This window comes from Bos indicus, chromosome 2 (genome assembly GCF_029378745.1).
Source record: "Bos indicus isolate NIAB-ARS_2022 breed Sahiwal x Tharparkar chromosome 2, NIAB-ARS_B.indTharparkar_mat_pri_1.0, whole genome shotgun sequence".
Lineage (NCBI taxonomy): Eukaryota > Metazoa > Chordata > Mammalia > Artiodactyla > Bovidae > Bos > Bos indicus.
In genome coordinates this window covers 27,966,157-27,991,222 of record NC_091761.1, presented here as the reverse complement: position 1 = coordinate 27,991,222, position 25,066 = coordinate 27,966,157, and the positions used below count along the sequence as shown (strand labels likewise).

At 42.0% G+C, this 25,066-nt stretch overlaps 1 protein-coding gene across 2 annotated transcripts in view; it reads right to left on the bottom strand.

Annotated features, from left to right (window-relative positions):
• The window catches only part of STK39 (serine/threonine kinase 39), a 321,213-nt gene that overhangs the window by 172,678 nt on the left and 123,469 nt on the right, over positions 1–25,066 (bottom strand). For both annotated transcript variants that reach the window (XM_070803818.1, XM_019971542.2), the window contains exons 6-10: positions 24,773–24,882; positions 24,406–24,507; positions 22,147–22,280; positions 13,431–13,479; positions 13,264–13,329 (exon numbers count right to left, since the gene is read on the bottom strand). In XM_070803818.1, the coding sequence (XP_070659919.1) occupies positions 13,264–13,329; positions 13,431–13,479; positions 22,147–22,280; positions 24,406–24,507; positions 24,773–24,882 (461 nt within the window). The remainder of the gene's footprint in view (positions 1–13,263; positions 13,330–13,430; positions 13,480–22,146; positions 22,281–24,405; positions 24,508–24,772; positions 24,883–25,066) is intronic.

Sequence of the window (25,066 nt, the reverse complement as noted above, 5' to 3'; positions counted from 1 at the left end):
TCTCCATAATGTCGGCCTTGTTTTAAAGATTTACAGAATCATGATGTAAGGGTGCAATCTAATTATTTCCCCTAAAATGAGGAAATAAGTAACAGGTAATCCAGAATGGAAGAGTACTAAAAACCAATTTAAATGTAGTTTCAAAATATATTCCTAATTAGATGTGGCTTCAGGTAACAGGAAACCTTATATGCATACTGACTGGGTGAGGAAAATTACAATATGGAAATATGCTGAGTGCCAGGGACTACATTTTTGCTGTCGAATAGTCCAAAGTGGATAATACATAACTGTTAGACAATAAAATCTAACCATTCCATTTTATGATAAGATGGCAAAGGTAAATACAATTAATTGGCTCACCCAAGACTCTCAGCAAATTGGAGATAACAAAGGATTTTCAACCTAAGATCAGATAAACTCCGAGTCATAGACTTGAAATACAAGGATGGAGCACCAACTGAAAAACAGCTTAACAATTCTCCTGCAAGACTAAAAGCAGATTTACTTTGTCCCCGCTCATGCTCTCACGCCAACTCCCACAAAGTCTGTCATCGTAACTTCACAACCTTGCTTGCCAAACGTTAATTCCAAAGATACTTACTGATTGACCAAGATACTATGCTGGGAACTGGGGGACAATATGACACCATGCCTGCACCCAAGGAGCTCACAGTCTAGAAGGCAAAAGTGGAAGGAAATAAACTACCAATGATGCCAAGCGCAACAAGGCCCAGAGCAGGAGGAGTGAAGGAAGGATGAACTGTCTGCAGTGCCGGGCTGAGGGGCGGAGGTGTTGCTAAGAGAAAGCTCCACTAAGGAGGTGACAGTGCTGGGAGAAGCCAAAACAGAGTGACCAATACATGTACCTTCATGGAAAACACGCATGGGATTTCAGGAGTGTGTTGATTGGAAAGTAGAAGAATCATAATTCTGTAAGAGTGTGTCCAGGGTGAGATGGTGAGTGGCTCATGAAAAGCTGGATAGGCAGCCAAACACAGATCACAGGAGCTTTGTGTGGCCCTAACCCTGCAAGTGTTGTTGTCATTGTTTGGTCACTCAGCCATGCTTGTTCCACCCCTACGGACTGGAGCCCACCAGGCTCCTCTGTCCATGGGATTTCCTAGGCAAGAGTACTGGAATGGGTTGCCATTTCTCCAGGGGATCTGCCTCACCCAGCGATTGAATCCACGTCTCCTGCATTACAGGCAGATTCTTTACCACTGAGCCACCAGGGAAGCCCAACCCTACAAGTAACATGGAACTTAATCAGTGGCAGGAACTTGACACTTACCCTGTAATTGACAAGAGGCCACTGACGTTTTAAACCAGGGAGAAGGAACAATCATATTAGAATTCTCACAAGTTCAAAAAGGCATCTGCCAAGTTTTTATACTAGCTTTTCTGCAACCATAGCCAAATTCCTTTCTGTTCCTCACGGTTCAGCTACTTTTAAAAGAAATGGTATTAGTGTGAGTTGTAACAGTGAATAAAGACAAACTTTCTTAATGGTAGTCAGTATATTATCAGTAACACTCAGTGAATACTAGACAGGCAGGCAGTCAGGGCTCTTCTCCTGGCACACGCATGCCAATTAAGTTTCAAAAAGTTAGCAGATGCACACAAGCTTTGGAAAAAGTCGTCAAATTTCCGAAAGGCAAAAATGACGCACATAATGCATTTGAACACACAGATCTCAGAAATCCAATTGGATGTGAAATAAGGCCATTGATTCCGCCGATTCATTTCTGGTAACAGAAAACAATCAGTTCTCTACAAATTCATCTGTATGAACACTATCTCTGATAATATTTTGAGAATGTCATTATGTTTAAATTTCTAAAAGTGGATCTCCAAGATGAGCAAAAGTTTAAAATGCTCTCTTAAGCCATTGGTATTTTTAAAAGATACCTCAATCTGAAAATACAAACATTCGCCCTTAAATGAGGCCGGTGGGATTAGCAAATCACAATTTCCAGAGTGGATCCTCTCTGTTCTAAATCAAATGTCACCAGAAAGAGGCCACTTACCCAGAATGTATGAATTTTTAAATTCAATTCACCAACTGAACTGAAAGTGATGTATGATGCTTTTTCCTCTTCGTTTTTGCTCTATCCTCCGCTCTGTCTAATTCACTCACAGCATAAACACCAGTCAAGCTCCTTATATCAGGCATAGAGCCAAAGGAAAACATCTACAAGGGTTTTTACACGCTGGGAAGCAATTCCTGTCCAGATTCTGAGGAAATTAACTATTCTGATGGCACCCTCTAGTGGCCTAAAGCACTTTTCTGGCCAAAGAGACTTCATTCTAACCTGCCTAAAAGCAACGAATTAAAATTTTTTTTAAATAATGAAAACAATGACCTTATACTCTGGGAACATCTGTCCAGTTAAATCAATAACTTTAACCTTTGGCCAACTGTTCTTTCAGCTTTAAAATAGGAAAAGTAACACCCCCCAATCACCAATCTCCTCCCTGTGAACATGAGCTCCTCAATACAATAAATTCCCAGTTGCTGCCGCTGTTGCTTGGTCCTACGTTGTGTCTGACTCTTTTAGACACCATGGACTGCAGCCCGCCAGGTTCCTCTATCCATGAGATTTCCCAAGCAAGAATACTGCAGTGGGCTGCCATTTCCTTCTCCAGGGGATCTTCCTGACCCAGGGATCAAACCCAGGTCTCCTGTTTGGCAGGTGGATTCTTTACCACTGAGCCACCTGGGCAGCCCATATTCACATAATGGCTGTTCTTAAACAAGAGGAATACAGAAAGAAACACAAAGCAGTAATTGAACATGCATCCTCAAACCTACTTACATCATCAGGAGTATTTACGTTAAATCCACAATGTATGTGGTGACACACACAGAGTTCTGTTCACTTCTTCCCAGTTATGCACTTCGACTCCCCCCTTCTTTACTGATCTGGCTCTGAGGAGAACTGCAGGGACCACTGAACTTTCTGGAAATTTCTTCATCGCCCAGAACTGTATTAATTTGACCACAAAATACAATCATCTTCAAAACTGAGATTTGTCTTTTGGAGATGAGTTATATAAAATGCATGTCAGATTACTGTGATTTGTTAACAGGAAATGTAATTTAAAGTGAGAAGTGGTAATAACAAGAAATACCTAAACCATCACCCTTCAACCTCCTGCCCAATAAAAAACAAAACAAAACAAAACCATCTGATAGCGGTGCCTAGTACTCAGTACTAGTACCTAGTAGCTCAGAAGAGACCTAACATACTTTAGATCCTTCTATTCTGAAGGCAATGGCACCCCACTCCAGTACTCTTGCCTAGAAAACCCCATGGACAGAGGAACCTGGTAGGCTGCAGTCCATGGGGTCGCTAAGTCAGACACGACTGAGCAACTTCACTTTCACTTTTCACTTTCATGCATTGGAGAAGGAAATGGCAACCCACTCCAGTGTTCTTGCCTGGAGAATCCCAGGGACGGGGGAGCCTGGTGGGCTGCAGTCCATGGGGTCACACAGAGTCGGACATGACTGAAGAGACTTAGCGATTCTGACCAAACCTGAGACCTTCAACCAAGCTGGACCAGCCTGCAGTTCATAACCACACAGAATTAAAACCTACTGCTGCCCTCTACTGGGCAGACCTGGAACAAAACTAACATCCACCCATCAAGTATTTGAAATCACCTAATTTCTTCTCTGGTTTCTTGATAATGTATAAATTTCAACATTTATAAATTAATGATAAGCTTCCAAGAAGAGGGGGAGCAATTTTACAAAGATTCAGACCCATTTTCCCTCTTTATCAACTAAAAGAAGCGACAAAATGGTAGCAAACTGGGAGCCTGGCTTCAGACTTGGCTACTATATGACAGCATGAACTTGGTCAGGGCCCAACCAACCTAGGTCTCAATTTTCAGGTCTGTAAATGAAAGAATCACAAACCAGGAGATATTTATGGTCCTGGTTGCTCTTTTTCATTCATTTTTCAAAATGTATAGCTTTTTCTTAAAAAGCTGTAATAATCTAACATATTATACCTCTATTCTGTTACTCAGGACTTCACTGATTATTACAAGGACTCAATGGACATGAGTCTGAGTAAACTCTGGTAGTTGGTGATGGACAGGGAGGCCTGGCATGTTGCAGTCCATGGGGCTGCAAAGAGTCGGACACGACTGAGCGACTGAACTGAACTTAGTAACGAGATAGATGTAAACCAAGGGTTTTGCATTGCATGAAGACCCACAGTAAGTATGAGTCCCCCTCTCTCCCTTTCCCACGTTCCCCCTGGGACCAGCTCCAAGACATTTTCTATTCTTGTAGGACATTCTACACCCATATCCTTAAGTATTTGTTCTCTGCTGCTCTCTGAGTTTTCCAGGTCTGGTGATGCAGGCACTATATTCCCCACTGAAAGGCAAGCCCAACAGCTGCACTGTATCCTTTTATCTGTCTGCACACCCTGTGTCCATTATTGGCAGCAGTGGTTGTGACGGCAGCAGCCCTTACTGCAGCAGAAACAGCAATGGTAGCAGTGGTATCCCCAGCGGCCGGAGTGAAAAAGGTTACAGAAAAGCAACAGTGATATTAAAATAACAAAACTGTAATAGTAAAGCCGTGTGCGTGTGTGTGTGTGTGTGTGTGTGTGTGTGTGTGTGTGTGTGTGTATGTTAGTCGCTCAGTCATGTCCAACTCTTCCAGACCCCATGGATTACAGCCTGCCAAGCTCCTCCGTCCATGGAATTCTCCAGGAAAGGATACTGGAGTGGGTTGCCATTTCCTTCTCCAGGGGATCTTCCCAACCCAGGGATCAAAACCGGGTCTCCTGCATTGCAGGCAGATTTTTTTTTACCATCTGAGCCACCAGGGAAGCCCAGTAAAGCCATATATGTGATTATAAAAATAATAAAATTTACCATGATTATGATAATAACTAGATTTATAGAGTCATTTACTATTTTGTGCCAACTATTGTGCTATACACTTCCTATGCTTACCTTATTTCGTCCTCAAAAGCCTGAGGTGGGTTGTTATTACCTCCCCCATGTTATGAATGAGACACCAAGCCTCTGGCAGGTGTTAACAACTGCTAAGGCTACCAAACTCCTACTAGCCATTTCTCTTCCCTTTAGAATCCCCAAAGCCCTTTTATCACATTATTGTCTCCACATCTGCAAGAACCCTGGCAAACTCACCACATTCCTACGATGAAGTTTACAGGGTTCTCCCTGCACCCACGAATGGCATGGACTCCCCCTGCACCACCTTCATGTGTATTAAACAGCAGACTGTGGGCTCTGAGAATGACAATTGTGCCTCCCCAACAGCCTGCTTTTCCTGACAGCAAAGTGTTGGTCACTCAGTTATGTGTGACTCTTTGCGATCCCATGCACTGTAGCCCACCAAGTTCCTCTGTCCATGGAATTCTCCAGGCAAGAATACTGGAGTGGGTGGGCATTCCCTTCTCCAGGGGATCTTTCCGACCCAGTGATCAAACCCAGGTCTCTTGCACTGCAGACAAATTCTTTACCATCTGAGCCACCAGGGAAGCCCCTGCCTTTCCTATTTGTGCTGTTTAATCCTGCCCACCCTCTCCATCTGTATCTCCTTCCTATCCTCTCCCTTTCCTTCTTCTTTCTTCTGAGGTACAATTCAGTGGAAAGAGCACCGAAGCAGAAATAAGAATTGCCTGTTTAAGCAATGCGACTTTAAGCAAATCTTTTCAGCTCTCATGCATTCCTCCGCAGTACATAATAACACCTGCCCTGCCTACCTGTCTTGGAGCACAATTGTTTCAAATAAATAAGGAAGCATATCTGAAAGCAGTCTAACAGGTGTGAAAGGATAGCAGCTCTATGTGTATTTAATTCCTAGTGTTCTTAGGCTCTTCACAAACAAGTCCCCCACTTCACACAGTGGAGGGGATTGCTGTGGAGAGGGATGCCCTAGCCCGCACCCACTGCCAGCGCCTTGATGAGGCAGAGAACATTGGGACAATGGCGATGAAATAACGACGGTCATTCTTTCCTTCTTTTGGCAGGCCTCCGTGGGCTCTTACTCCATTCTACCCAGAGCAACGGCAACAGCCACCCACATCACCCCTCCTCCCCCACCTGCCTTAAGGCCTCTTTCCTTGCTTCCTGTTTCACTGCATATTTCTAAATTGCCTGTCTGCGGTAACCACAAGAATTATTCTCCTTATTTATCAATACATGATATCCACAGCAGCCACTGTTGAATGGAGCGCCCAGTGTGAGTCAAACGCAGCACCAGACTCCCTGGGCAGATCCTCTCACCCCCAGGGCAGCACCATGTCAGTGTCCTTGGCTGCATCTGAAAGATCAGGCAGCAGAGCCAACAAAGGTCACCGATTCAAATGCTTCCGCTTCCAGACCTGGTACAGAGGCTGGAGCAGCACCATTGCCACCACTCACCTCGATCTGAACACCACACGCTAGCAAAATGTTCACTGTCTGCAAGGCTGCTGGGAAATTATAGAGAACTCCTATCATTTATATCCTCTGAATGTACAACCACAATGCCACAAAGCAGAAATGTTTCCTCGAAAAAGGACCAACGACCCAGTAAATATTCACTTTACCTTTTAATGTTTAATATAAAGAGGGAATGTAATATTAATGTGTCCTTCCTATTAAGAGCTAATTGTGTTTACAGTGAAGAAGCTGACAGATGCTCCTTAAGCACGTGATAACATCACCAGTAAAGGATTAAATCAACATCATGTGCCTTGTAATATGATACGCCAAGAGGAACATGGCATCACTTACAAGACAGTCCCATCAAAAATGCATACACTGCATCTAATCATGAAGAATTACCAGACAAACCCAAACTACAAAACAGCTGTCCTTTCTCTTTAAAAGTGTCACAGTTGTAAAAGAAAAAGAAAGACTGTTCCAGATTAAAGAAGACTAAAGGAGAGATCAAACTATACGATCCTGGATTGGGTCCTACACCAGGCAAACTATCATTGGCAGAATTTATATGAGATCTGAAAATTAAGTAATAGTTTTGCACCAGTTAGTCTCCTGATGTTGACAATCATACTGTGATATAAGAGAATGTCCTTGTTTTTAGAAAATACACACTGAAGTATATTTAAAGATAAAGGGCATCATGTCTATAGCTTTGAAACGTTCCAAAAGAAAGCATGAGAGAAAATAGAGAGAAATGTTTATACTATTCTGCTAACATTTTTGTAAGTCTGAAATTATTTCAAAATAAAAAGTAAAAACAGTACCAGTTATCAATACATGTCAAGTTTCAAATGTGAACTATCATATTCCTACCTACTGATTCCTAAATACACAGAAAGACCACATGGAGCCAACAGCCTTGGGTCATTAATATAAAACCAATCTCAGAGCCTGATATAACAAATTCCGGTACCCACAAACACCATCCGAGTTCTTTGAATTCACAAGGGCTTCACCCAAATGTAGTAGTGATAAAATACCCCCTTCCTCCTGATAATCACTCACCATTTTTAACTTCTCAATTTCATAATTAAGAATATTCAAACCATAAATCCTCCAGTGAGTCTACTCCCCATGAAAACACAGACAACCATATTAAAAAGATACACTGTGTTTTGTTTCCCCACTTCATCCCTTCTCTGGCCAACATACTTTTTAGCTAAGCAGTCATCCCTTCTCTGGCCAACATACTTTTTAGCTAAGCAGTTGGCATTTAGACAGGGTGCCCCTGTCCTGCCATCAGTGAGCTTTAGCCACAGCAAGTATATGAATATGAGTGTGAGTGTGTGGGGACCCAAGGTTTATTTCACAAACATAAAGCAAAGACTTCAGCCAACTCTGATACTCAGATGCTCCTGCAGGAAGTGCAAAGAGTTCTAAGCATCTGCATCTGATTCTAACAGAATGATTTACACCTTTTCCACCCAGCGATTCCAGGAATGTTAATGATGGAACAATACTTGGCCAAGCTTTCAAACACCAAAAGACAGCTGGAGACAGGCCCCTAAAAAAGCCACATGAGAAGAAAATAAAGCCTTTTCTTCTCATGCACGAGGATAAGGAATAAGCTAAGAAGTTATACAGCTGCACTTACTCTGTCCTCCTGGGTCATTATTAGCATGTTCTCATTTAGAATTTACAATGTCCTATGGTCAGTGAAAAAGTTGGCTTAAAGCTCAACATTCAGAAAACGAAGATCATGGCATCTGGTCCCATCACTTCATGGGAAATAGATGGGGAAACAGTGGAAACAGTGTCAGACTTTATTTTTTGGGGCTCCAAAATCATTGTAGATGGTGACTGCAGCCATGAAATTAAAAGATGCTTACTCCTTGGAAGGAAAGTTATGACCAACATAGATAGCATATTCAAAAGCAGAGACATTACTTTGCCAACAAAGGTTGGTCTAGTCAAGGCTATGGTTTTTCCTGTGGTCATGTATGGATGTGAGAGTTGGACTGTGAAGAAGGCTGAGCGCCGAAGAATTGATGCTTTTGAACTGTGTTGTTGGAGAAGACTCTTGAGAGTCCCTTGGACTGCAAGGAGATCCAACCAGTCCATTCTAAAAGAGATCAGCCCTGGGGTTTCTTTAGAAGGAATGACGATAAAGCTGAAACTTCAGTACTTTGGCCACCTCATGGGAAGAGTTGACTCATTGGAAAAGACTCTGATGCTGGGAGGGATTGGGGGCAGGAGGAGAAGGGGACGACAGAGGATGAGATGGCTGGATGGCATCACTGACTCGATGGACGTGAGTCTGAGTGAACTCTGGGAGTTGGTGATGGACAGGGAGGCCTGGCGTGCTGTGATTCATGGGGTCGCAAAGAGTCAGACACGAATGAGCGACTGAACTGAACTGAACTGATGGTCCAGAAACACCAAATCTCTCATTACCCCCTTCTCCACATTCCTGAGGTCAGAAAGAATTTCCATTTCATAGACAGAAAAATCAAGGTGAAAGAAAATTAAGCACCTTCCTGGTGGTCCGGTGGTTAAGAATCTGCCTGCCAATGCAGGGGACACAGGTTGGATCCCCGGCCTGGGAAGATTCCACATGCCACGAGGCAACTGAGCCCATGCACCACAGCTACTGAGCCCGAACACCTAGAGACTATGCTCTGCAACCAGAGGCCCCTGCACCTAGAGAAAGCCCACAGGCAGCAACAAAGATCCAACACAGACATAAATAAATAAATAAAACTGATTTCTGAACAACACTACCTTTCAGCAAAAGAACCTCGAATGGACCAAATACTCTGCTTCCAGGGGAAAAAAACAAAAACAAATATCCTTAATTTCTGAAGTTACTTTTACATCCAAAAAAACAAAATCATTTTATGTCACTAAATTACCATACAAGACGCACTGGTCTGTCTCTATTTTTTAATGTGCTTTTCCTGATTTAGAGGAGTCATTCTGGACGCAGACAAGATCACCTACCCACGTGGAATTATGTGGCTCTCAACGAATGCTTCACATTTGGGGCAATCATGAATATGAGAAGCCTCTTTCTTTCACATCAAAAGACTGCATTGATGGGCTCCATGGGCAGTCCTAAGGGCAGCTACAATACCAGTCCCTCTCTCTCTTAAATATGAGGGTTGTTCATGTTACAAAAAACACATATTGAAAAACAGCTCTTAACTTGGATTACCATAAGGGAGGAGCAGCAGAGATTATGGTTTATGACAACGAATTTCAAACAGCTTGGTTCCCAAAATGTCCAAAGCTTGGTCAACACACCCAGTTGTCATGTAAACACTGGTATATCAATGAACTGTTTCTGTTTTAAAAACAACAAACTGAGGAGACAAAAATCAAGGGACTAACAAAGAGTAGCCTGTGAGGAACATATCCCCAACCAAGAAACTAGAGTACAGTTAACTAGGGGCACCACAGCACACAGGAAGGGAGACCGCTGAAAAGATGCCAATCAAGACAAGTCCAAGAAAGAGTAACACAGAGAGCACTAGCAGCTCCTCTGTATCGATTTTAAATTACATTTACTTAAACACTTTAAGAACCTACATGTAAAGAGTCATCTTACCACAAGGGTTTTCAATTCACATAGTGATTAAAATAGTATTTACTTCCTAGTGGCCACGCCCACATGAGGGGTTTCGAATGAGGAACAGCAAGGATGCTCATCAACATCATGAGCCCAGGAGAAGGAGGGTGGTTTATTATTAACAGGAAGCCCAGGAACAAGTATATGCCAAGCATTTGAGAGGTTCAAGAGAGTGACAAATGAGTTTCAAATGGCTTTTCCTTGGCCCACTGAAGCATGCATTCACTGAGTCAACAAACACTTGTGGGCACTTACTATGAACAAGACACGCATTCTGATGGATGCTGTCCTGGTTGGCATACCTGCCATGGAACCTACGGGCAAGGAATGGCGTGTAGTTGAGAACCAACTTACACTGTAAAACGAGAATTATGACAGGAAAACAGCCAACGTAATGAAGCTGGAGAGTCAGAATAACATTACTATGGGGCCCTTCTCTTTTCTATTATGATGTTTAAAGAACTAATTCACATTCTGTGTGACTCTGTGTGACTTTGAAATGTGTGGCCATTTTCCTTTCAAAGGAATGAATGACAAGCCCTGAGGTTTAAGTCTCAGATCAAGGAGCAAACAAAAGGGCAGAAGACATGGTTGGAAAATCATCTCCCAAAAGGAGCTCTTTGTTATTTAAGATACATTCAAAATGAAATTTGGAATGCACAGCACAATAATATGTAACAATATGTAATCTAAATTTTAAAAAAAGGGAAGTGACAGCCTGAACATAGTCTTTGCTGATGGAGTGTCAAAGGAAAGTACGGGTTATGTAGTAAGAACTAGAGGTGCTTTAAGTTTGGTATACAATAGAGTTGACTCTTAAACAACACAAGTTTGATGTGCAAGTCCATTCACATATGGATTTCTTTCAGTGTTCACTACAGTACAACACAATCCACAATTCAGTGAATCTGCAGGTACAGAGGAACCATATACACCGAGGGCAAACTATAAATTAACGCTCAGATCTGAGACTGCACAGAGGGCTGGCGTGCTGTTCAAGGGTCAATGGTATAAGGCAGGAAGTTGAAATGGTGCCATGAATTTAAGGCTAAGGAGCTTGCACTTTATTTGATAGGCAACTTGTTTCCCCCCATTTATTTGCTTTTGTTTAATTCTGGAAATCACGTTTGAGCAATTAAGTGACATGCTTAGACAGTTAATCTTGCACTAGTGCCCAAGGTGGAATGGGTGTAGGAGAATAGTTATTAACAGAAATCTACTGCAAATGTTCAATTAAAAACAGGAAGAAACATTCCAAGAAACGGTGCAGAGGGAAACATGGAGAGGACTCAGAAGACAAAGAAGGTGGCGTCTGATACAAAAAGCAGCCCAGGGTCCTGAGGTCAGGCGGCTCAGGGAGTAGCACCAAACACAGGCAGGTGCGGTCTGGGAGGGGAAACACGCTGTATAAGGAGCCGAGCTGGAGGCGGGAGGGGGAGGCCTGGGCAGGACGCAGGCTTGGGAAAGCCCTTCTGGGAGCAGCTACAGGATGAGATCAGAGGGAAACCGAAGCAAAGGCCTTTGGGGGAACACACTGTGAAAGTTAGTGGCTTTCTAACAGCTTTCTTCACCTGTGGCTGACATTCTAGTTATCTGATCAGAGGACCCCATGCTAGACCCCAAAACCCCAGGCAAACACTCCAGGCACCTCCTTAAGCGTTCTGGACGGAGTCCCCGCACTCTGGTGGGTACTCTCGACTTTCTGTTGCCTCAAACTGAAGCTCTGGCTTCTCTATGCTGCCCCTTGGGAGGTCTCACTCTGATGCTGCTGCTGCTAAGTCACGTCAGTCGTGTCTGACTCTGTGCAACCCCATAGACGGTAGCCCACCAGGCTCCCCTGTCCCTGGGATTCTCCAGGCAAGAAAATTGGAATGGGTTGCCATTTCCTTCTCCAATGCATGAAAGTAATAAATGAAAGCAAAGTCGCTCAGTCGTGTCTGACCCTCAGCGACCCCATGGACTGCAGCCTACCAGGCTCCTCCATCCATGGGATTTCCCAGGCAAGAGTACTGGAATGGGGTGCCATTGCCTTTTCCAGTCACTCTGATGGAATATTGCTAAATTTTCACTTTTCCTTCAGAGCCATCCCAGAGACCAGCCCTGGTTCACATCTCCACAGTCAGGATAGTGATCCCCCATCACCTGCCCAGACTCACAGCCTGAGAACCAGCCCATTCCAAAGAATTCTGCAGGTCTAGGAGACGGGCTCAGATACCCGCACAAGATGGGTCATTTCTTGAAGTCTATTTTAAAATCTAATATTTAAAGCAATTTGAAAGCATCAGCTAAATGTATTTCATACCCAGTGATTTAGAAAAAGCAGTGTCTAGACGTTAACAGTCCAAGTTACTAACACTTAGGTATCCTGAGATGCAACCTCTCATGCATATATTTCTTGGCCAATTTTATTTACAGAGCAGACAACTTAGATTCATATCAACTTCCCCTGTAAGTATTAATTGTAAAAAGGAAATAAAAAGAACCTTCCCCTTTCTAAATCTGTGCCTACATCAATATCTTAAATTTAAATATCTAATACAATTTTAAAATCAAACTAAACCAAACCAAATCTGAGGTTAAATTTTGTTAAGTTTCATACCATAATAAAATCTGTCATTACAAGCAAGAAAAACTCTGGGTCAAACATAAATACACTCACACATACATACCATTTTAAAAAAAAAAATTTAAATCCAGTTTTTTAGGTAATTATTAACATAATTTAGTTAACATAGCATAGACTACAGAAAAAATCAAGGTCTTTTCTGAGAAAAGAAACTATGTCACTCAGATATTCAAAATAACCATTAAAAATGAAAGTTTTGTTTTTCATTTTGTCATTTCAAGCTGATTACAAATGACTGTTCATCTTTGGTAAAATCCACCCCCCAAAAAAGATATTCAAAGATATTTTACCTCTCCAGTGTTTTAGTCTCAACACAAGCCCCTCCCCTCCGAACTTCTTTAAGCAAAGCCAATAAATGGAAAAATGAAATCATTTTGAGTTTCACATTTTTTCTACACCCAAACACATAGCTGCAGCCTGAGGTAACCAAAAGGCAAAATGCAGTTATCTGAGTAATCACTAACCCAGTAATCTCTAAATACACACCCTGACTATGTGGAAATCTTTTTTCTTATTCTTCTACAGGCTCCACTTCCCTGGGTGCGGGAGAGGCTCCCACTGGGGCCAGAGTGCTCATGGTGCTTACCTTTTTGGCTCTTTGGGCTATGTCTGGTGTTCTTGTAAGCAGCTTTTCAATCAGGTACTCTCTGTTCTGCAAAACAAATATTCCCAATGTTTGACATCAAATATGATACACTGAAATTCATAGTGATTTAAAAATAGCAGATTTACTTGGGTTTTTAAGCATGTTACCTTGGCTTTCTGGAAGAATTTGCATTTTAAAAGTTCTGCTGCTGTGGGCCTGAAAGATCAATAATAAATTAGAGTTGAAACAATGACCACTCAATAAAGACACTGCCTTGATGAAAAAACTTAATCCTAGAGTCTTTCTGGAAGACCAGTTTCAGGAATAGCACACCACAGACTAAATTCATTGTAAGCCGGCACCAAATAAACTGGCACCGATTTTCCAGTTCTTTTCAAACACCTCGACTGCAAAACACACACACTCCTGTAAGTTAAATATGTGGGGCATGATCAGCTTTCCATCCTCCATCCTCACACTTCACTAAGTGAATGCAGGGTTTCTAAAAGGTGGCAGACTGACACGTCCGTGAGCTAAATCCCTGTATTATTCAGAAGCAGGACAAGCGGCAGTGTGACCCTATCAAGGAAACTATGTCCACAGTGTTCTACGATTCTCCATGAGCGGCGGTGGCTGCAAGGGGACCACGCATGCGTACAGGCTCTATCCACCCACCGAGTCACCCTGTCTAAAGTGTACTTGGACTACTGTTTTTCAAGGAAACATAAATGTGACAGTGACTAATAGAATGCAAAGTCACTTAAAAGCATTACGAGACTAGTCTGATTGTTTCCTCATGTGTCACTTATTTCTCTGTCCTGTATTTTCCATAAACTGACAGTTGGGTCTAAAGGACTGGCTAGGCTGACACAAGTATTTGGGGGAAGAACACTTCATAGATGATGCACATTGTAATTACTGCAGCACTGGGAGGCACATGATGATAGGTTATTTCACTGGGACAGATGTTATGTTGAACCACTTGGTCTCCAGGCCCGAAATCTCTCCAAGGTAAGTCTGCCCCACTGCAACCAGCAAGTTTTCTGTTAGATAATACTTTGCCATGATATGCATATCCTGTCCTGGAGAATCTTTCACCTGCTGGTTGTAGCATCTTTGCCTTAAATAATTATTTCAATGGAGGTGGCAGGACACTGATTTTTCTACTTCTATCATTCCTTCTACATTAAATAACTGGCACTCTTCCACAAAGAACCACTCCCTTCATCAACAGGTCCTGCAGGCATGCAGAAAGAATCACATAAACCTAGAGGACAGACAGACAGCAAAATAACTGGGCTCCTCTCTTAAAAATGCTGGTGTCGTAGAAGAAAAGGGGAGGCGTGAGGGGACTGTTTTAGATGAAAACAGATTTAAACATAAAACTAAAATCAACGTGTGACCCTCTCCTGAGTTTTGAATTTTAAGAGGAGAAGAAGCTACAAGAGCCATTGAGAAACAGAGATGGGTGAATGTGCTAGGCAGCGGACAATTTTAGGAAATTTCTGTTCATTTACTTCAGCGTGGAAAAGTATTTTGGTGATGGAGGAATGTGTCTTTATTTGGAGGGAACGCACGCTGACGTCGTAAGTTTGCTCCTTATTTTCTGTTCAGCCAATAAAATTTAGATAAATAGGGACAGCAGATATGAGAAAGGTGAATAATTGTTGAATCTAGGAGTTTACAAAGACGTAAACACTGTTATTTTATCATCTTTTCTGTATGTTTTAAATTTTTCATAATAAAAAACTGGGAGGGGGGAAGGAAGCCTGACTGAGTATCATTAGGTCTCTTCTCAGGAAGTGATTGTTGAAGTGCCTAAGACTACGGAATCCAAGTTTACAGGGAGCCCTCACACTTGAAGAGACTGGAAACCAGTGCTCTGAACCAGGAAGCCCCACTAAAATGTTTCCAGGGACCCAGCATACAAAAGAATTAGGGAACGTCGTTCGGTGCAATGGTGAACTGTGACAGTCTGCAGGGGCCATAGACTGCATTTCTGTGCAAAGACATTTTCTCTTTAAATTGTTACTGTGCTTTTCCTCAATTTCAAGTGGAACACTGGTTACAAGTACCTAATAAAGAACCCCAAACGGCCATAGCCATTGCAACCAGCAGCCTCTAATTGCTAATTTCTTTGAGTAAACAAAGGTCTACATGACAGGCGGGCCACACTTTACATTCTGTGTTCCATAGTCCTTGGCAAGTCGATTCAAATTCAGCAATTTTTACCTTGGACCTTGTTTCTGTTCTTTGCTTACCAGGCAACTAGAACTAAAAAGGATAACTCAAGTGATTTAACTTTGGTTGCTTTTTTTTTTTTTTAACGTAGACTACTTTTAAGAGATCGCTGGTAGAGTTTTTTGCTTTCAGCAACTGCAAATTCATCCTTTCACTCTCTCAGTAAGTATGCAACGAACACCTGCTATTTGTCAGGTATCATGCTAATACTAGGCACACTCTGATGACGATGACAGGCATAAACACCACCCTCGTCGGCTTACAATCTGCCAGATAAGAGACTATGCTGTCGGGCAGGGAGAGGATGGTCAGAACATCCTAACACATGGGTTGTGTCTGTGGGAAGGAGACGGCTACTGAGAGAACATTCAGAACCATTACACAAGGGACTGGGTATGTTTGGCAACTTACGCTGTGAAACCAAATTTCAAAAACCAAGACACGTACAAAATAACCTAGATTTAATTTTTCAAAGTGAAAAGAAAAGAAACCTAAGAAAATTAAGATGATGAAGGAGCTCAAGGCTACTCTTTTGGTTGAAAGCCTCCACTCTCTCTGGTCAAAGGGCTTCCCTGGTGGCTCGGATGGTAAAGAATCTGTCTGCCGTGTGGGAGACCTGGGTTGGATCCTGGGGTTGGGAAAATTCCCTGGAGAAGAGAACGGCTACCCACTCCAGTGTTCTTGCCTGGAAAACTCCATGGACAGAGGAGCCTGGCAGGCTACAGTCCATAGCGTCACAGAGAGTCGAACACGACTGAGCCACTAACACTCTCATTTTTTTTCTGGTCATTACTGTTTTGACACAGTCTCCTGGCTGGTCTCTCTGCCACTTCTCTCTTCCTCATTCCAACCCACCATCCACACTGCTCCCTAGCTGGCTTCTAAGCAAAAATATTTTCTTATCCCTCCTAAAGGATTTTAGTGGCCTGAGATCCCAACTCCTCCAGCCTCACTTCCAATCATGCCCCACACCAACTTATCCTCCAAACACAGTGACGGTCTCACCCACGCCTTGCTCTTTCATGGCAAAGCACACTGCTGTGCTTCAGAATTGTTTGTAACCAACTGGCACACCCTTGCTTATCCATCAAGAACCCATTTAAATGGCATCCATCTTCAAAGATACTTCTCCCAGCTCCTACAAGTAGAATTCATTGCTCACACACCAATCCACCCACACTCATTTTGCAATTATCTGTTTCTGTATCTCCCTGCTCCACCTCACTAGGTTACAAGCCCTTCCAAGGAAGGGACCACACAGTGTTCATTTTTTCATAGCCCCAAAGCCTAACACAGACCACAAAACTGCTACAGCTCAATTTCATGCCAGAATCAAATACAGGGTAAAAGTGATGTTACTAGACATCTGAGCACCAAACTACAACTTCTGGAACTAGAGTTAGCACCAAATTCTAAGCATCTATTCAATATAGTAGAGAACAGGAGAATGATGTAATGAAGACAAGACTCAGGCTAACAAGAAACAAAAGGAAAGAGGTGTATCTGCGTGCGATGGAGGCACTGAGGAGCAAAGTCACAAATGCCTTCCTTTCTTTCTCCCCTAAACCCCCACCTCCTCGCTTTAGCTTACCAAGGTCAAGTGTAGGACCCATGTAAAGAGAAGGCTGGGAAATGCCAGATATACCTGGAGATGAAGGAAGGCAAAAGCAGAAGGGGGCTGCAGAGGATGAGATGCTTAGATGGCATCACCAACTCAAAGGACAGGAATCGGAGCAAACTCCAGAAGTGGAGGACAGAGGAGCCTACAATACGGGGTTGCAAAGCACTGGACATGACTGAGTGACTGAACAACAACAACCCGGAGATACAGGCCTGGGACTGTGTTTCCTTCCCCAGCAAGGTCATTTCTGAGGTCATCAAGACTGTCAAGGGGAAAAGCATGCTGAAGAGAAGAGAAAACTCTGTTCTCTGAGCTCTACTCTTAACTTCATCAACAGACACAGAAGCACAGTGACATGAGAAATGAGAAGTCGTTTAAAAAGCCACACTCCTTTTTTAACAGGATTAATATTTAAATAATAGGTAACCCTGACTCTATAAAAGAGAACAGCTAAATAGCAGATCCCTTTGGAGTTGAATTCTACATATGTCAAACTGCCTCCATAAAAAGTTTGGAAAAGTAGGAGGAATGATGAAAATGAAGAAGGGAAGAAAGTGAGGGAAGGTATGAGAAAAATCAAGATGCACGTTGCCCATTTGATTTTAGGGTTTTCACGTTTTGGGCTTATGTTATAGAGATTACTATGTGTGCGTGCTCAGTCGTGTCCAACTCTTTGCGACCCCATGGACTGCAGCCTGCCAGGCTCCTCTATCCATTGGATTTCCCAGGCAAGAATACTGGAGTGGGCTGCCATTTCATTCTCCAGGGGATCTTCCCAATCCAGGGATCAAACCCACATCTCCTATATTGGCAGGCGGATTCTTGACCGCTGAGCCACCTGGGAAGCCCATGGAAATGACCAGTGCAGGGTTAATGCAGGAACCATCAATGCTGCCTGCCTCTTAGCCGAGTACTACAGTAGAAAGAATTCTGCAAGCATTGTTATGTCTTACAAGGCCACTAACAATTATCAAGCAATACAATATTACAAGCAAACAGCATATTACAAGAAATGCTAAATTGCTATACCAGCAACTGTAATGATGTCCCAGGCTTTGAATAATGACTCAATTTTAAATCCTTAAAAACAATGCGGAAGGAGTCTGCAAGCAGCAACATTCTCAGAAGAAAATCCCTTAAAGGATTCAAATACATGTGGATAAGCCAAAGTCCACCAAGACTTAAAATAATGTTCAAAGGATTCAGGATGAATATGATACAGTTTAAATAGTTCTGAAAATTTGTATTTTAACTTCTAACAATACATTCACCTCCAGCAGAGCTGTATTTCTCACCCTGCCCCCACTCCCAAAGAAATATTTAAGTTTTATTTGCTTCCAATGGATTCATCTATGCAACATCCACTCCTTTGTGGATGGAAAAATGTGCCCCAAAAATGCTAGTTATTTTTATAGTTGCCATCCATATAAAAGATGTAGCCTCTAAGAGAAAGGATTTTTTTAAGAATAGCAAAATGTTCTGCTATGCAAATACAAGCAAATCTTTGTCTATGCAAATGCAGGGCACAGACTTGGATGAGGCAAAGAACTCTGACACCCAGCTCTCAGGCAATGGGAAGTTCCAAGAGTTCTTGAGGTTGACAGAAAGCACAGCTCCTTCTCAGCTAGCCTGAGGGCTCTCACACTGCAATGATTCCGTCTGGTCACTGTTACCCAGTGATATGTTTTCACTCATTGCTAAAAAAAGGCACTCAGTAAAACCAAGGTGTTGGTACCAGTTAACTGCTTTTAGACCACAAGCAGAGGATCTATATGCTGGCAACAGAAATAAATATAAGGATCAAAATTCCTGCCTTCACCCCTCTCTCAACCCACTACAATCTGGTTTGGCTCTGAAATTCTTTTCAGTGAGTCTAAATCATCCCCAAACTGCAAGCTCCCCATTGCTTCCAGGTGTTCAAGAAATACCACTGAGTATGTAATGCAGACCAGTCACTGTGGACAGAAAGACAGAGAGACAGAAAGATGAGACACACAGACTCTCCTTCTAAAAACCTAAGGAACTCATGAGGAAACTGGATATGTAAGTCAATTAATCTACATAGTGCAGTAAGTGCTACAAGAGACATATCTTCAAATAGGAAGTAGGAAACCAGAAGTTGCAATGACTCCGCTGGTCAGGAAAAGACAGGTAAATAATGAAGAAAGAAAGAAAATGGTAATCCCAATTTCATGAATACTTAGAAATACTCAGGCACTGTGTTCTCTGCTTTAAATGCATTATCTTGTTCCATCCCCATAGCAACACTACGACCTGATGTTATTAAGCCCATTTTACAGACAAGGAAACTGAGGCATACAGATGATGAGGAAGAAGGGCTAGGACTCTCACCCAAATGTATCTAACTTTGAGAATATGGGGCCTTTGAACTAAGCGGTGAAAGACAGGTGGAAAGGGGAGAGGAGAAGAGGAAAAATATTTGGACAATATAAGCAAAGGCAGAGAAGACAGGAAATATTCACACTTTCAGACTTGCACAACAATTAAATGTTTACTTATTAATTCAGTCATGAATACATATTTTAATTGCATCCTATCATAATACTGTTTTTTTCTACCCTCACATCTCCCAAATCATTTTTACCCAAACTTCCTACACTGTGTTTTTTTCATTACAAGAATGAAATACCTGGGAAGTTTATGCACCAATAATACTCTGTTATAGAGGACAGTTGTACAACAGTGAGAAGATTGTCATAGAGAAAAATACCTTTTAAAAAGTCCTTAAACTATTCATACTTTGTAAATCAATACCGTTACTAAGAGAGTACTTTGAGGGAAAGACGTTTTGAATATCTGCTGTACATGTCTTTTCTAACAGTTTTGTTGTTATTGTTTAGTGGGGTGATGGGAACCTGACATTTGAGTTCATATAACAAATTAAACCTGGAAACACTCAAGATTATTGAGAAAAATAGATGGAATGTTAAATATAAAGTATGATGGTCTATTTTGACAAAATTATGAGTCTCCTAAAGGGATATATTTTCATATCAGTAAGTACACTAACAATTGTGTGTATGTTCAGTCGCTCAGTTTTGTCTGAGTTTCTGTGACTCCATGGACTGTAGCCTGCCAGGCTCCTCTGTCCATGGGACTATCGAGGCAAAAATACTGGAGTGGACTGCCAAATTTCTTCCTCCAGAGGATCCTCCTGATCAGAGATCAAACACGTGTCTTCTGCATTGGAATGAGGATTCTTTACCACTGAGCCACCTGGGAAGCCCAACAATTCTACCCTCCAGAATCTTTTATCAACATAGCTGGAATTGTGATTACCTATCACTACCACTAGGTGGGGTCTCAACTAAGAATCACAAAGACCATCAGTTACAATCTAGTGCTAAAGGGGAGGACAAGTTCTTCTCTCACTGGGTTTGCAGGATCAAGTTCTGTTTTCCTTGCCAAAAACTTACATTTGCAGATAAAACTTACATTTGCAGATGACACCAAATACAAGAAGAAAGTAAGCAAGTCTTGCATCCCTGTTACAATAAATGATTTCAAGATGCTTAACAGCAGAGTCTTTGAACCTGGCTTCAAGAGAAAGGTGACTGCACAGAGAAGCTTCAAGGCAAGTTCAAGGGCTTCCCCGGTAGCTCGGTTGGTAAAGAAGCCACCTGCAATGCAGGAGACCCCAGTTTGATTCCTGGGCTGTGGAGAGTTGCTAGAGAAGGGATAGAGATCCACTCCAGTATTCTTGGGCTTCCCTTGTGGCTCAGCTGATAAAAAATTTGCCTGCAATGCAGGAGACCTGGGTTCGATTCCAGGGTTGGGAATATCCCCTGGAGAAGGGAAAGGCTACCCACTCCATTAGTCTTGTCTAGAGAATTCCATGGACTAAGTAGTCCATGGGGTCACAAAGAGTCGGATACGACTGAGCAACTTTCACTGTCCTTTTCTTCTTTCAAGGCAAATTCAGTGAACGTAAAAGAAGTCACTGCAGAGAACAGGTAACATAATGCAAAGTGTGTTTATTCTAGAGAAAGGTAGCCAACTCAAACAGTAGATCACTGTGTAAAAGCAAAGGCTCAAGTCTCACCAAGAACTTAAAAATGAAGGAATCCTTCGAAAAGCAGGCCCTGCCCTGAAAAAGAAAGTTCCAGAAGAGAAGCCAGTTTCGACATTTTGGAATATGAGTATCAAATCAGAGTGCTGGATGGATGAGGGTAGCCAGAAACTTCTCAGCAGCCTCCACAGGTGTGTAATCCATTTAACGGTGTGTGAGGACAAAGCCACACACAGCCAAGCACCACAAAGGGAGGCTATTCAGCGAAGGAGTGTGCTCCCTTCCTGTCATGAACCTTCTCTAAGTGACAAAGGACACTGGGCTCTACTCTTCACTACTCAGGATATTTCAAAATCACAGAAAGGGAGAAGGAAGAGACAAACTCAGAAAACAGACATACCACAGTGCAGGGTATTTAGTCCCAAGACTAAAGAGGAAATACTAAAGCTAAGTTAAAACCATTTGCTTCTGTTTATATGATTAATCTTTTGAATGTAAAAATGTTAATCTTCTTTACTGATAATCTTTTAAAACAGCACAAACAACTTGTTCTGCAACTCAAAGGAAGCTCATGCAAAATTCAATAGCTCTGCCTGGTTTAGACTGGAGCTGGCAGGATATTCAAATCCTGAGAGGTCAGCTCAACCTACACAGTGCAGAATATTAGCTCAGCTTCTGAATGTGCCGCTGCCAACTGCTTCTGATTTCTGTTTTACTTCATTTCCTTTGCTGACAGAGCCCACACCTAACAAGCACAGCCAATCTTATTAACACTGAAAATTTCCCTCTGTCTCTCCCTGGTCCTCGCTCATTTCTGTCCCTTTCAGATCCAAGCTTCTACTAACAGGCTGAATGGAAATTCGGGGACCAGAGCTGGATCTCCTTGAACTAGAAGTCCCATCCGGGCACAGCCTTTTCCCCATCCACAAACCATGCTTCGTCAGGACTCCACCCAGCCATGGCCACTCACTTGTCACTCCGTTTGACATACCTTTTGGAGGGATCCTTCTGAAGACACAGTGAAAGTAACTTTCTGAAGGACTTGCCATACTTTTTCATCATCTCCTTATCCTCTACTCCCGTTTCCAAAGTGGGTGGATCATTTTGCAAAGTCAACATCAACACCTGCAGCAGAAACAAATGGGAAGACATGATCTCAGGACAGGCATTGCTTGCTACAAATGAGTTTTCTTCATCAAAGTCTCAAAGACCCTCCTCCAGTAGGTACATATTAAGTGCTTCCCCATGATTTTCATTTTCTAAGAAATGTATATTCAAAGTATTCAGTTCCCTTTGCAAAGCTGTTCACGTGCCCTTTAACCTTTTTTCTTATTCCATTGACAAAACTTACAAAATCTGCTCTATGTGTTAATGTGATCTCCCAAAGGGGCCAGGGCAGAGCTTCCTGGGAACTGGTTCTCACACAGCCTGCGGGAGCACGTAGCCTCACAGCTCCAGCACCAGCTTAGTGCAGACAGGGGCTCTGTCTGGGAAAGGGGGCGGTGGAGGGGGAAGAGAGAGGTCCAGAGCAGCAGGGAATGTTCATGCTTACAGGTTGTTCCCAAGTAAGGAACTGCCCGTGCTCAAGGCTTCTGTAACACATTACCAGCCTTAGAAACAAATCCACAACATCCCAGGAGGTAACACACGATTTCCTTCTTTTTCTTAATGAAAAAACATACAGAAATGCTTAACAGCTTGGCAAAACAGAGACACTGAAAGATAGCCAGGATACAACGGAGTTGCTAAAACCCATAACCAGGAAAAGACCATGCTGCTTCTGGAAAGGGACAAAACTAAATGAAAATACAGTTTTCGCATCGGAAAGGTAAAAAATTCCATTCTTTCACACTAACGTCAAAATTATTTGCTTAAAAAAAAAAAAAGAGTAGACTTTGTAGCAAACTATTGATCTATAAAATGAAAAAAAACTCATTAATGCATAAATCAGCCTTAATTTATGCAAATACTGTATAGCCAAGACTCTCTTCAAGTGCTTTCAGACGTGGGAAAAGATGAAGGATTAAAGTGACAGTTTATTGTTTGTAGAGGACAATAGCAACCCAAAGAAAAGTGGAAAATCTGTCAGATCTGAAGAAGTCCTACAGGACTTCAGGCTGGGATTAGCAATGTGATGGATTCAAGTGGAAAACACTAAAAAGTAAGGGGGGAAAGAAAAAGACCTAAGAAAAAATAATAGAGAAAAACCAGATAGAAGGAAAGTCCTCAGAGTTATTTCAGTACTTTTTCCCTGAAAGGTCACTTCCATTGTTTACACCTCAATTTTAAATTTTCAGCTAACAAAATCAGGTGTGTACATGCCTGAATCTTATTTACATTAAAAATATGTATATTAAATATAGAGAAAACAATGTAATGAACTATGCTACAATTTTAATAGGGGTTACCTGTGGTTGATGAGATTATGGATGGCTGTTTTCTTTATTTATTTGTACTTCAACATTATCTCCAACAAGAATGTTATTAACTTTTTAATCAGTAAGATTATTTAACTTTTTTAATCCTGCTTTGTTTTTTTTCTAATCCTCCTAAGCTTTTCCAATAAAATCCTAGAAAAAAGTTGAAACAAACATACACCATATTCTCTGTAAAACACCTTCATAATTTCCACTCAAGCTATTTCAGCCTCAAGACAAAATCCAGTTGGATAAAACAGTCCTGATACCACCGCCTCAAAACTAACAGAAATGATGATGTAGGCCAGTTAAAAGAATAACAAAAAAATCTAAAAGTAGTATCCAAATGTATGTTTGTTCCTAAAAACACTGGGCTCCCTTACTTCAGATGAATTACCAACAGGACACTATGAGAACAAGAGTGAAATGTTATAGATCATGGAAAAGGAAAAAAAAAAAAAAGGCCTGAAAATCTGGAAATCCTCTGTAAAGATGATATCACTATAATCTATTTTTAGATTTTTCTTGGGGAGTCTGGGGTATTCCACCATACAGAGAGTAATGGCCAGCATTTGTCACAGCTCTCAGCCTCCACCGGCCAATCTGACCACATTCCTCTGTGCTATGAATGTAAAGCAGGCTTCAGGGCTGGGGACCAGGCTGCTTTTGTTCCACTCTGTCCACTGAGAACATCAGACAGCATTTAACTCAGCTGCATCCCTCCATTAATTCTCCTTGGGCCTCAGAAAAAATGACTATGTTAAAGAGAATTAGCGAATGGATTCCGTTAAATCATCCTTCAAACCCGACATATTATTTCCGAGAGTAATTACTTTCATAGGAGGATACTTGTGATAAGGCGCTGCTCCTGTGGCTAGTTCGATGGCAGTTATTCCAAAACTCCACATGTCAGCCTTGAAGTCATAGCCTCTCACCTAAGAAAGGAAGCAGGAAAAAAACACAATTACATGGCAGGCATGTTACACATGATGGGGGCGGGGGGCTCAACATTATGTCAGAAGTCCACGGCTCTGTGTGCTCAACTTTGATATTACTTTGCTGAGGCTCAGCAATCGGGAATTAAACCTTACATGATGCATTCTAGTAAAACGACTGATTTGAATGAAATGTTAGTGGAGTAATGATATGTACAACTATACTGTGTCAATCAAAACATTATTATTATTATTTTTTTTTTACCTGTTCCATGACTTCAGGAGCCATCCAACACGGGGTGCCAACGAATGTTTTTCTTACTTTATTCCGGGTAACATCACCCCCTGTTGCTAAGAAAGCACTTACCCCAAAATCTGAAAGGGAAAAAAAAAATCACCCTTATTTTATATAAGACATTATGGCTTATAAATTTTGAGTTTATGAACATCTCTATTCCTGGCGGGCCTCACAATGGTGATGGAGTTGTCTCAGCCACACACCAGGGCACTCCTGCCACTTACCGCTCCCTACACTTCAGAGTATGCCCTCATCACAGGT